This window comes from Onychomys torridus, chromosome 15 (assembly GCF_903995425.1).
Source record: "Onychomys torridus chromosome 15, mOncTor1.1, whole genome shotgun sequence".
Classification (NCBI taxonomy): domain Eukaryota; kingdom Metazoa; phylum Chordata; class Mammalia; order Rodentia; family Cricetidae; genus Onychomys; species Onychomys torridus.
In genome coordinates, this window is record NC_050457.1 from 60,163,262 (window position 1) to 60,176,766 (window position 13,505).

General features: G+C 36.0%; 1 protein-coding gene across 2 annotated transcripts in view; it reads left to right on the forward strand.

Moving 5' to 3' along the window:
* Positions 1-13,505, forward strand: part of Cdh12 (cadherin 12) — a 684,197-nt gene that overhangs the window by 611,997 nt on the left and 58,695 nt on the right. For both annotated transcript variants that reach the window (XM_036206975.1, XM_036206976.1), the window contains one exon: positions 9,558-9,745. In XM_036206975.1, coding sequence (XP_036062868.1) covers positions 9,558-9,745 — 188 coding nt within the window. The remainder of the gene's footprint in view (positions 1-9,557; positions 9,746-13,505) is intronic.

Consider the following 13,505-nt stretch of genomic DNA (forward strand, 5'->3'; position numbering starts at 1 on the left):
ATCAAAAATCTCTCTAAGTAATCACCACATTAAGGGTGGGGCTAGTCCCTATTATACAAATATTAAAAGAAAAGCATTTAAGGCATGAACTAAAGAAGTAGGAAGACAGGGACTGTTGCAAGATTTAGGCAAGAAGCAGAGACAGAAAATTAACGGTGAGCATTCACGTTTGCAAATCAGTAAATAATGGTGATTAAGTGTTTAATTTCAGGTAAAATGAAGTTAAATATGATATGGATAAATATTGTTAAATTTTCAATCTTTATCTGATCATCCTCATAATGTCACAAAAAGGAAAATTATGGGAGACTTGATCTTTGAAAAAATAAATATATTCAGAAAAATTTAAAGTTCTTACATTTCTTATAAGTTTATTTAAATAAGTGTTCAATTTATTAATAATTTATGAGCATTTACAGTTATTTTAATATGTTTGCTATAGTGTTGTTACATATTCCTGAGAGCTGTCAACATGCTCTGCCTTATTAGCTAGGACAGAGATTACATAGATAAAGCAAATAAATGAAATGTTTACATATTTAATGGAGACTTTAGGGGAATATTAAATGTATTCTGTATAATTGATGAACTATGGGAAGTTATTGATGTTTTTGAGTTGCTGTGAGCTCTTGCCAAGGTCTCCATCATGTATTAGTATGCTGTAACAGGAAAAGAGGTTATAAATTACATGTATTAAATATACATAGTTTGTAGAACCAGAACATTATGTTGGCAGTCATTAAATGATGCAAGTGGGCTGTATTCCACAGATCTTTGGAATAGGGTGACATTCCCAGTGTCCAGAAATGTTGTAGGCAGATCACTTTTTCTATTATAATATAGATACTTTTTAAATAGTTTTTCTTATTACCACAAATATAGTGCTCAATATAATTTTAGTTACTTGTAATTCTGGAATACATGTAAGAAGAAAAAAGAACTAGAACAAAAAGAATTATAATGAAATTTCCTTCTTTTCTTGCTTACAAAAAAAAATTGAATCAATGTATTTAGTTCTAGAAAAATCTTATGTTTTCTATTGCTCTTACAAAAGATATTTTACTTGAACTTTGTATTCAGGGTCTGAAAGGAATCTCCACATAAGTAACTTATCAAAACCTTTACACTGAAATTTTGCTTACCATAATGGTGCTAACATTAAGAATTTTGAGCCATTTCATGTTTTATGAGAGTTTATACATCTGTCCAATATTTGGTTGGTTTACAGAAAATGGGTTCAAGTGATATAGGTAGAGTGGATGCAGGATCATATAGTAGATCCAAAGACGCCACCTCACTGCTTCATTTTTTCAGGACACAGGACCTGGATTTTCTAACTTTATAGAATTGCTGTTGGTTCAACCCAATAATCAAAGTCAATTGTGCACATCTCTTAAATCTATGTTCAAATGCATCACATACTGAGCTTTAAAAATGCTATGGTTGGAATCTTTTCACAACAGAAATGGATGTACAGTTAAAATTATTGCCTAGCTCCACTCCCCCTGCCTACTCCAATATAGTTGTTAAACATTTACTAGGACTTGAATAACAGTAAATTATTATAGTAGTGTCAGTTTCATAGTACTAAAGTGAGGATAAAATTAACTAACTGTAATAAAATGCTTAGAAAATCACACAGAAATGTCCATGGAATGGACTATATGATTGATTGCTACAAGGATATAATCTACTTCAACAGTAGTACTGACTGTACTAACTGACTTTTAAAAATATCTTCCTTTCCTTCACATGGACACACATAGTTTGTCTAGAGGCTTCATATATCTCTTTCCAAGTTATCTCCAGGGTAGAATAAAAAATAGAATTTTTACCTACAAGTGACAGAAATGACCCATCCTATATTTTCAGTGATGTGTGGCAGACATGTTTCCTGAAAAAGAGGAAAATAATAAGCAAAATCAAGTCAGCAGACCACGTCAGTAACACAGACAAAAAGTGAGCACCAAATTTATCCCCAGGAGTAATGTCTCTGAGAAGCAGTAGATTGATTTTAGGAATTTTCAGGGCTGATTTGCTATGGAGAAAAGACTGCAGGTGTTTTATTACAGGTGTTCACTAAAATGGTCAGCTATGCAGAGAGGGATTGGGTGGGGGCTGTAGAAAGTTTCTGAGTTAAGTCACAATGTATCTAGGCCAAAATACTGTGTGATTTTCAGGGAAGGTATTTAAGAAGATAATAGTTTTAAATACAAATCTCAGAAGATTCATATTGGGCAGACCTAAAATATAAAAAATAGTGCAGCAGAAGACAAAAAAAAAAAAAAAGGAAGGTAATAGACTAAAGAAGAAGACAGCCTAAGTGGGATCTATGGTTCTTGACCACGATTGTCAAGTAGTTTATGGTTTAGTTGAATGAATCCTACTGATTAGGTGCAGACACAAAACAATTAGACAGAAATATTTTTTCATTTATTTCTGTGCTGCTGCATTTTTCTACTCATTCCAATAAAGAGATAATAAAAAATGAAAGCGGATAATTCAATGATGATACTAGGGTAACATGAGTGTTTCATGGTCAGATGAAATTTCAGAAATGATAATAAAAATACCAATTTGTCTTTAAAACTTGGAGCCATCAGTCAACACCTTGTATTTTTTTGGTTATTAAAACATCATCTTATACAGTGAGGGACAAAGGGAAAATTTGCCCAGAGGAATTATTTGGAGATACTAAAATAGCATTGTTATTTCATAAAAGAAGTGGAAAATTGCCTTCCCCTCACTAGGTTTGGTGAGTAGAGCCTTCTGTTTGCCCAGAGCTAATAATAATATCCAATATTTTTTCTAGACAATGATTGGGGGTTTCACATAACAATGTTTGCCTTGTGTTTAGGAAAATTAAAATGTCCTGGGAAAGGAAAGAGAGGGGAAGGATTATACTTTATTAGGAAAACTAATTACATGACAACAGGAAAATAAAAAATGTGTTTGCAGAAGGGAAATAAAGCCAGAGTCATGTTAAGATCTGCCATAGAAATCATCCTGAAATGAGACTTGGTTGTCTGAGGAATCTGGATGCTGAAGACAGTGTACCATTAGTGCAGGGTCAATGCTGCTGTGTTGAGGGATGTGGAAGGAAACTTTGTCTGGAATCATCATGCCAATAAGAACAATGGGCTTCAAAGAATCAAAGCTGTACAATCAATCCTGCAACTTTGCTGTCCCACATGAGAAAGTTAAAATACCCCAGGCAAAATGACTATAACAAAAAGTTTGACAGAAAAAGGTTGCCAAGTTTTCTCCCATTTCATTTCCCACTTGCTGCTGGCCCTGGTTGGTTTGCAGATGGAAAGGAGAGGTTCTAATTCTAATATAGTTGGTGTACTAATTAATAAGGTGTAAAGGGCTATTCTAATTAATAAAAGTAAACTGGGTGGTAGAAATGCTTACAATTAAAGAATCATCAGTTATATACTAGATGACATTTTATTTCAGCATTTACTTTATTCAAGAAAAAACAAAAACAAAAACAAAAACAAAAAAAAAACGAAGCACATTCATACCCCTGAGAAAGTCTTGAAGGACCAATAGGACGCTAAAGAAAAATGTGACTCACTATGTGCCTGTTGGTATATTAGGATCACTAATGTGATAGCATTTGAAGAGTTGGGAAGCTGAAACTACAATGTTATGTGTTTTCCTTTGAACTCCATCAAACTCCATCAAAACAGATGAATTAGTAAAATTAATAAGGCAAAAATGTCTTCAAAGAAGATTAAAATAGAAGTCAAATCTGCATATTTTCAAGCAATATTGATGGTGCCTTTAAAATGTAATAATCAACAAAGATGACTAGACTGCTACACAACTCTAGGGAGGCTACCTAGAAAATGGGACCTTAGGAAAGACCCAAGGATCACCCAATGACAGAGAAATGGATGAGATCTACATGAACAACCTGGACGACAGTGGGAGTAATGAAGGGCCAGATTTGAGGGAAAGAAAGCTTAGGGGAGCAGGAGATCCCAGCTGGATCAAGAACAGAAAGGGAGAACGAGGAATAACAGACCATGATAAACGAAGACCACATGAGAACAGGAATAGGCAGAGTGCTGGAGAGGTCCCCAAAAATCCACAATGATGCATCCTCTGTAGACTGCTGGCAATGGTTGAGAGAAAGCCTGATCTGACCTAGTCTGGTTATCAGATGGCTAAACACCCTAACTGTCGTGCTGGAACTCTTGTCCAATAACTGATGGAAGTGGATGCAGAGATCCTCAGCCAGGCCCCAGGTGGAGCTCCAGGAGTCCAACTGTCGAGAAAGAGGAGGGTCTGTAAGAGCATGAATTGTTGAATCCAAGATTGCAAAAAGCACAGGGACAAGTAGCCAAACGAATGGAAACACATGAATTATGAACCAAAGGCTGTGGAGCCCCCAGCTAGATCAGGCCCTCTGAATAAGTGAGACAATTGAATAGCTTGATCTGCTTGGGAGGCACCCAGGCTGTGGGACCAGGATCTGTCCTTAGTGCATGAGCTGGCTGTTTGAAACCTGGGGCTTACACAGGAACACTTTACTCAGTCTGGAAGGAGGTGACAGGATCTGCCTGTACTGAATCCACCAGGTTTAAATGAATCCCCAGGGGTGCCTTGATCCTGGAGGACATGGGAATGGAGGGGAGGGGCTGGCGGGAAGGTGGGCATGGGGGCGGGAGGTGGGAGGACAGGGGAACCCATGGCTGATGTGTAAAATTTAAAACACATAATAATAAAGAAAAAATAAATAAATAAATAAATAAAATTGAAAAAATGTAATAATCATAGCATATGTGATATCAAGGTACCTCTCTGATTTTGCTCTGTCAAGAACTTCTTCCTTTCTGTGAAGTTATAATTAACTAAGGTTGGCTTTGGTCAAATTACAGCAACAAAAGTGCATGGTAAAATATGTAAGTTAGTGGATAATATAATACTGAAATGATAAGCCCTGTGTTTTAGTTGGGAATCAAAAGAACACCAAGAGGGATGTGGAGACCTTGATATACAGAAAGGCCTTCTGATATCAGGTTTGACAGGTCACAGAGGGTGTGAGGAAATAAGAGTGAGACAGGAAATTATGGACTTATCAACTATCAACTTGTCACCTGGTTTATTCTGGAATGTGTCCCACTAGCTGATCACACAAACCCATTGCCACAGTGACTCAGGTAATGTTTTTATTCTACATATCATAAACTTTGAATTGAATTTTCAACTTTCCTTAGAGCATATGTGTCACTTTAATAAATGGAATTAAACCATTTAATTACATATGCCGCTAGGTGATAAATGTCATCAGTGCAACAATAAAGAAATTAGATAATTCTCCATAAATATATTACATTTTTATCTTATGTTAATTAAAAATAGACTTTTAGTAGCTCTTCTGATAATTTCTTACATCTTCATGGATGATTTCCTATGGCTTGTAGTCATTTTTTGCATAACGATGGAAAAAAGCAACTTTTTGTTTATATAAAATTAAATAGTAAGTCACAGAGACATTGAAGGATGATCACTGGGGACATATCTAAATTAAATTACTTAATCACATATTTAGTAGCTAAATATTTTCTAAATTTCATTCTCAAATGTAATATTACTATATTTTTGATTACTCCAAATTATTTATATTATTATTAATCTGATAAATTATTTTAAGCTTTCCAGTATTGCCAGCATTCTAATACATTTTACTTTATTTTAATTGACTTCAATTTAGTTAAGTTTTTATGTTGCTGGGGACTGAAGAAAAAGCCTTTCCTGTTCTAGAGAAACATTTTCCTTGGTCCCAGACACATAACTCTCCCTCTTAGCATTTACCCTGATTTATATTGTCCTGGTTTGTTTCAAACTCCCAGGTACAAGAAGGGCTAACTTCTAAGTACAGTTGAACCTCGAATTACTATTTTTTCATATATATATAAACATGTTGTGTTTCAAATGAATCTGTAATGGATTTTTCAGTTTTTGTTTCTCCTTTTGCTAAAATTTATTATGGTATTTTATAATTCATCTGTGCAGCTTCTTCTTATGGGTTTTATAAATCACATACTGATGCAATGTATAATAATTTTTTAAGCATGCATGCATATACATCAGCATATGTATTGTTTTCTACATTTATACTGGTTAGTTTTCTCAAAGAAAATATATTTTAGTTTTGTTCTTGCTTGGCAATAGATTCTGACTTCTCCTTCCCTCTCCCTGTAGAATAAGTTGTAATAATCCAAATATAATCAACCTATAATTTTTCAGATGGCGTAGTCACTAAAAGAATGTGAATTAACCTATAGCTGGTAGCTATGTTTATTGCAGTGGAAATAACAGAAAGTATTGTCTATAAGAAATTACAGAAGCAATCACTAAAATCCCACATAATCTCCTGCATACAATTTTCTCTGTTTCTCGGGAAATGATGCTTTTGTTAGGCATAACGTGTACATTTGATAAAAATGTGAGCATATATTTGACTCACTCAGAGAGCAATCCCTTGTCCCTGATTTCATTTCTGAGTCTGTGTTGTACAGGTAGCACCGTTCAGGGGCTTCATATGCATCAAAATAAGGTGGCTAGAAATTATGGCAATGTAATTACACTGTATGTCATGCTGATTTAGCTTTGGCACAGTTGCACAGTACTTCAGAGTTTTAAATTAATCAGAATGACCTCAGCTTTATTGCTGTTGAGATTCTAGCAATGATAAAATGCCAAGTCATTGGAAATAAACGGAGGAAACCCAAACAACCCGACACGACAAATGCATAGTTCCACTGACTTCCCCTGTGTTCAGTAGACTTTATCACAACATGTGATTTTTTTTTTTGTAATATACTTGTCTTAATGAATGCTGATGTCCCCCACTTCAATAGAAGTGTATGCCTGAAATGAAAAGATCAGGAAAAAGCACTGTCCTGTATTGTTGTGTTTTATGGGCACTAAAAGCTCAGTGCAAGAACATGGAATTCACAAACCCCTGCTTTCCTTTGATTATATCTTAATTCTGAAGTGTGCCTACTGAGGGCATAGTATCAAGTCAATCACTGGTGAAAAGTGAGACTAATCCAATTCATCACAAATTTTCCAGAGCCATTAGATAATAATTGAATTTTGGACATCCCAGTGTTGACAGTCTTCAGAAAGAACTGCCATCACAACATAGCTTATATTGATAAAGTGCTACAAAGAATAGCTATCTTCACATTTACTGTTATTGGCTTCATAAACTGGTCTTCTATAGAACAGGAAATTCATATCTCAGCGGATTGCCTTGTAAAGGAGGCCATTTCATCTGTAGGCTGAGTTTCCTAATGGCCTTTAGATTACCTTTCAGAATTTAAAACTTCCTCACACAGTGAGAAGCCTCAATTCTGACAATTCAACTTCACTAACTATAATCCCTGAGAGATGACTTCAGACTATATTATTTCCCTTAATAGTTACTTTAAAAATTGATTTTAACTCTTCACATCAAAAGCTATGCCATGAATTTAATCTATAATTTGATTAGACTTTCCATGAATGGGTGACAAAATGTAAGCAGAAATATTCCACGGCCTTCAAAGTCTCATCAATGCATTGCCCTGCCCTCCAGCAGATGCAACATGTCCTCACTGTTATTCACTGTCTCCAATGAAATCTACAGCTCCCTGTTGCTCTCAGATTGACTGTCAGCCATTTCTTTGGTACATTTAGCAATAAATTGTCTCTGTCTGAACAGAGGAGGATTTATAGTAAACTGTTCAGCACACACCTCCATTTCTTTGTCTTATCAGGAAATCCTTAATATCATTCTCAATACTACAGATGGGTCATGATGTTGCAGTACATCGCTGCTCTGTCAATTCAAAGGATGTGATGTATCTTCAGATTCTTTATATCAATTACAGTTACTCAGACAGGCACATGACATAAATAATGCTATTAATGTTTCTATTTCATATTAAAAATGAAAGGAAGAAAAAATAACATACTTATTGCTTTGCCTTTGTTTTGTGGGTTTTTTCCCCTATGCGAAGTTTATTTAGTGTGCCTTAAATAATTATGGTTTATAACATCTTTCCTCATTAATGAAAAATTCAAGTAATTTGTACATGCCAAAATCTCAAGTATTCCTCAGTAAAACATTGGCATATGCTAAGAGTTAAGAAAGAATTTGTGTTTTGGGTTTTATTTTTAAACTTTGTATTGTTTTGGGAAAGGTTGCAAGAGTAGAGGGCATAAGCCGAGGGACAGGAGTTGAGTGGAATTGGGGAGCATGATACGAAAACCACAAAGAATCAAAAACAGTTAAAAAAAATAAAGGAAGAGAGGGGGAAAGGAGGGAGGGAGGGAGGGAAGGAGGAAGAAAGGAAGAAAAAGAAAATGAACTTTCCCTTTGGAGTCTAAAGGCAAACCCAGGACAATTGGCTAACTGAAGTGCCTATTCATCATATCAAAGAGGACTCTAGCCAGCTGTCCCAGCATCACCTAGTAGCTATGACTCCTCCAAGCACCTTTCACCTTGCCCCCTACCCTGAACCTCTACAGTTCAGGGAATGGGCCTCCCTTCTTTTATCCCCGTTTCTGATCCTATATACACTCAGCTGCTTTGACTACACACTCTTGGCTTCTTGTCCTCTTGGTCCATGTCTCCTTTCCTGTTAAGCTTCCAACCACTTTTTCTCTTCCTTCTCCTGTACTTCCCACCCCTATCCTCTCTCCTTCCATGGATCAGTTCAGTCTGGACATCTTCCAGATGTCTCCAAATGTTCCCTTCCTACCTATGGAAAACTGAATTTCTCAGTAATGTAAGTGCTCCACCTAGTGGTAGAAATTTTCATTTTTTTTATTTTTTAACACTAAAAGTAATTGGGGTATCAAATTTATATCTTGATTTAGATAAGATATAAAAGTGTTTTCTAGGATGCCAAGTTAATAGATATTAAAATGTACTGAAATAACAATATATTACTCTGCATTTAAATTGACCATGAATTGGAATTTTGGGACTGTATACATATGTATTTATTTATTTTTATTTATTTATTTATTTTTACAGAACATTTTTGCTTGGCTTACAATTACAGAATATATTATTCCTTAAAACATAAACTTAACCACTAAAAGTATCTAAATATAGATGTTTTAATAACTACCCCACTTATTCATCTATGAAGTGTTTATCTAATGTTTCTTTGTATTTTGCATCATACATTATTTTATTGATATTGGTTACCCATATTGATATTGATTAGGAATGCTACTAAGATCATTTTTAATATTTAATCCACTTAGATGTAATTGGTATAGGACTATTTTCTCAAAGTGATTGTGATTTATCATCCTCCATTATGATCATGCTCAGTTAAACCTCTACATCAGGAACTTCCAAAATATATAGTGAAGCAATTACATATAATCATAGCCTTTAAGCTGTCAATAAATTGCCTTTGACTTTGTACTACAAAGATTTTAGTTTGATTTACTATTTATATCTATATTTTAAAGCAGAGCAATCTTATTATACAGTTTACTGATTCATCTGTCTTTATAAATTATGTGTCTCTTATTAGGCATCTTCCATCTGAAAGTCCCCGAGTCTTCTCCTATTGGCTCAGCAATTGGACGGATAAGAGCAGTAGATCCAGATTTTGGAAAAAATGCAGAAATTGAATACAACATTGTCCCAGGAGATGGGGGAAATTTGTTTGACATTGTCACAGACGAGGACACACAAGAAGGAATCATCAAATTGAAAAAGGTATATAGACTAATTTTTGGACTGTTGACAAACTATAAGTAAAAAAACAAAAGCAGGTAAAGTGATAGCTATTTTTCTTCACCTAGAAATACTTTATTTATGAAATAAAAGCTCACACAATGTATTTCTATGCTTATAGGTGTTTCATTCAGTATGACATTAAGACATCTTAGTTTGGCCAAGTGGCATTTTAAATTTCTTCATAATGTTAAGATTAATATTTGAATGAAGTGTAAAGAAAATTGCTTACACTAACATAGTTGAAATTATCAAATTGTGAATACTCAGAAAATACACATTTGTAATTCACATTATACCCAAGCATTGATGTCATTTTAAGAGAATACCAGCTTGGGTAGACAAGATTTAGGATAGAAAGCTATTGAATACAGTAAGCATAGTTTAAATTGCTGCTCTAGTTAAAGGCAGAAGGAGGAGAATATTGAGGTTAGCAGGAACAGTTAAGAACTGGCTTATGAGATTTCAGTGGGGAGTGTGAACGGAATTGCATAAGGGGTGATTTGTGTGACATTTTGATCAGGAATCTGTTTTCTTGCTGCCCATATTCTGAAAATCTGAATAAAGATAAAAGTAAAGATAGGGTTTAGTGGAAGGGAGGAGGGAATCTATAAACAGTAATGTGAAAGGAAAGATGTTTGAGAGAAAGAGAGCAGGAGTGGAAAGCAAGTGGCAGAGAACTAGAGAAAGGGCAGGGAGGCAGACAGGGAATGGGTGATGGAGTTGACAGACAACAGAATCCTCAGGGCAGAGTGCTGAGGGGGTGAGATGTTCAGTTTTGTCAACTTAACATAGTATAGAACCACTTGGGAAGGCCTTCTCACTGAGTGGTCCTCTAGATTAGGTGAATTTCTGGGTAGGTCTGTAGGGGATTTTCTTGAGTATGTTAATTGCTATTGGAAGAGTGGCTAAGTATTCACAGCACTCTTCCTCAGGCAGTGGATTTTTAGATGGACAAGTCTATAAAAAGCAGTTTGAGACTAGTATATGTTAGTATATGTTTTTAACTACTAAGTTTCTGCTCTTGACTGGGGATATTTATGACCAGTTGCTTCAAACATGTGCTGTCTTGGCTTCCTTACAAACATAAACATAATCTGAAATTGTGAGCCAAGGAAACTATTTCCCTATTAAGTTGCTTTCTGTCAGGGCATTTTAAACATAACCATCCAACCTATGGAACCATAACTAAGTTATGGAAACATAAGTAAAAATGAAATTGGTATGGAGAAGTGAGATTATTGATGTGATGAACCAAAAATATGTAGAGATCAGCATGTTAGAATTATTTCCTCAGAAGAATGTTGAAAAGTTTGGATATTTCAGAGAGAAAGGCCATTGAATGCTATAAGCAGATTTAAAATTGCTGTTCTAATCAAACTCTGAAAGAGACAAGTGCTGAGAGAAGCCTCGACAGTTCAAACATGGCTTGTGAGGTTTCAGAGAGGAAAGTGAACTCGGTCACACACTGAACAAGGGGTGATTTGTGTGACAGTTTGACCAGGAATCTGGCTTCATTCTTCCTTATTCTGTAAACTTGAATGAAGATGAATGTAAAGATAAAGGATTTATGTGTTTGAGGATGGAAAGGTGCATGGGCAAGCTTAAAGACTGGGGAAGGAGAGTGAAGCCAGTAAAGCATTTGTAATTGTTAAGGTTCTCAGCATCATTGAAGGGAAGATGGTGTTCTGCGCTGGGCAGTAAGTAATGTGCTTCCTTTGGGTCTGCACTCACAAGCTAATGCAACTACAGACTAATGGGTTATGGTCTACATCTGGCAAGAGAACATGACAACACACTCCACATGGTACTTGTTTAAAAGGGAAAGAAGCAAGTTTAAGGGGTGTGTTGGTTTTAATGTAATTGCTCCCATAATCTCATAGGGAGTGGCACTATTAGGAGCTGTGGCTTTGTTGGAGTGGGTAAGGGCTTTTTGGAGGAAGTGTATTGTGATGGGGGCAGACTTCAAGTTTTCCTGTGCTCAGAATACCAACCAGTGTCTCAGTCCTCTTCCTGTTGCCTTCAAGATGTAGCATCCTCAGCCCCAGTACCTCATCTGCCTGCTTACTGTCATGCTTGTTCAGCCCTTCTTACTGGACTTAGGACCACCCACTGAGGGATGGCACCACTCAACAATGGGCTGGGCTCTTCTCCATAAATCACTAATTAAGAAAGTGACCTACAGCTGAATTTTATGGAGGCACTGTCTCAATTGAAGTTTCCTTGCTTCAGATAACTATGCTTTGTCAAGTTGACATAAAACAAGCCAACAAAAGCAACTATGCTTCCTTTGAAGATGGCTATAAACATAGTCTCACCTGTGGTGGTGGCATCAAAATATGAGATGCCAGGCTGTAGATGGTTCACCAAGCTGGGTTGCAGGTATGCAGTGGAGCAAGCCTATGTCTAAGATAGAGCTGTGTGTGCTTCAGGTATGAGTGTGGAGGGATGGAGGAATGGTACTGCCTAAGCTCTGAAGCCTAGCACATTACATTATTTGCTCCAGTTGATTGACATTTAGCAGCAAGATTTGATGTTCTCCTCTCTGGATTTTTTATTTCACTTTGGAATGATTATTCTTTACAATCACCTAGTTCTTCTATTTTGAAATATGATGTTCATCCTGTGCTATCATAAGTGTGTGATTTTATTTTATTTATAGCAGCTGACACTGAAGAGATGTTGGAATTTTATAAACATTTTTTATTGAAAGTAAAATTGTTCGCATAGAATATATTCTGATCAGGGCTTCCTCTCTATGTTCTCCCAGATTCTCCTAACTTCCCCACACTTCCAACTCTACACCTTATTTCTCTCTTAAGAAAACAGAGAGGCAAATAAACAAGACAAAACAAAGAGGACAACAAAATGAACAACTGAACAAACAAAAGAAAAAGAAATAAAGAAAGAACACAAGAAATGCATAGCATACAAAAAACCATATACACTCACATATGTGAGTGCACACACACACAGAAACATACACCCCACATACATACATATATGAAAGAAAGAGAGACACATCTCCCCGCACATACACACCCCCTAAACCCACACCCCACCATAGAAACATTCACCCCACACACACAGAAGCATACCCACACTTACACACACACACACACTCACACACACATACAAATTCATAAAAAACACAAAAAAATGCAAACCATATTATAAAAGTAAAAGACCAGTAAGGAAGGTTAAAAAAATATGCACAATAAAAGGAATATGAGACGAAAAACAAAATCTCCAAAAATAAAACACTACTGAGTTCATTTTCTGTTGGCTACCTACTACTCTGTGAGTTGGCATATGTGGGCCAGACCTGTTCTTCCTGGAAGACACCATTTCCTTGATAATCAACCACCCCCTAGCTCTTATCATCCTTGTCCTTCCCTTTCCATATAGTTCCCTGAGCCCTGACCAGAGAGTGTAGCTAGAGTTTTTCTGGTTCTGTTCAGCTCCCCCTCTTCTTTCAAAATAATAACCTCTTCTTTTAACGTTAGTTATTGTTACATAGATACACACCGACATATATAAATGCACAGATGTGTAAGTGTATGTGTGTTCATGTCTGTGTTCCTAAGTGCATAAGTACAACCTGAGTAGTCTGTAAAGTTGTCTTAGTGTTCTATTGCTATGAAGTGGCACAATGACAACTCATAAAGGAAACCATGTAATAGGGGCTTGCTTACAGTTTCAGACGTTTATTGTTGTCATGGCAGGAAGCATGGCAGCATGC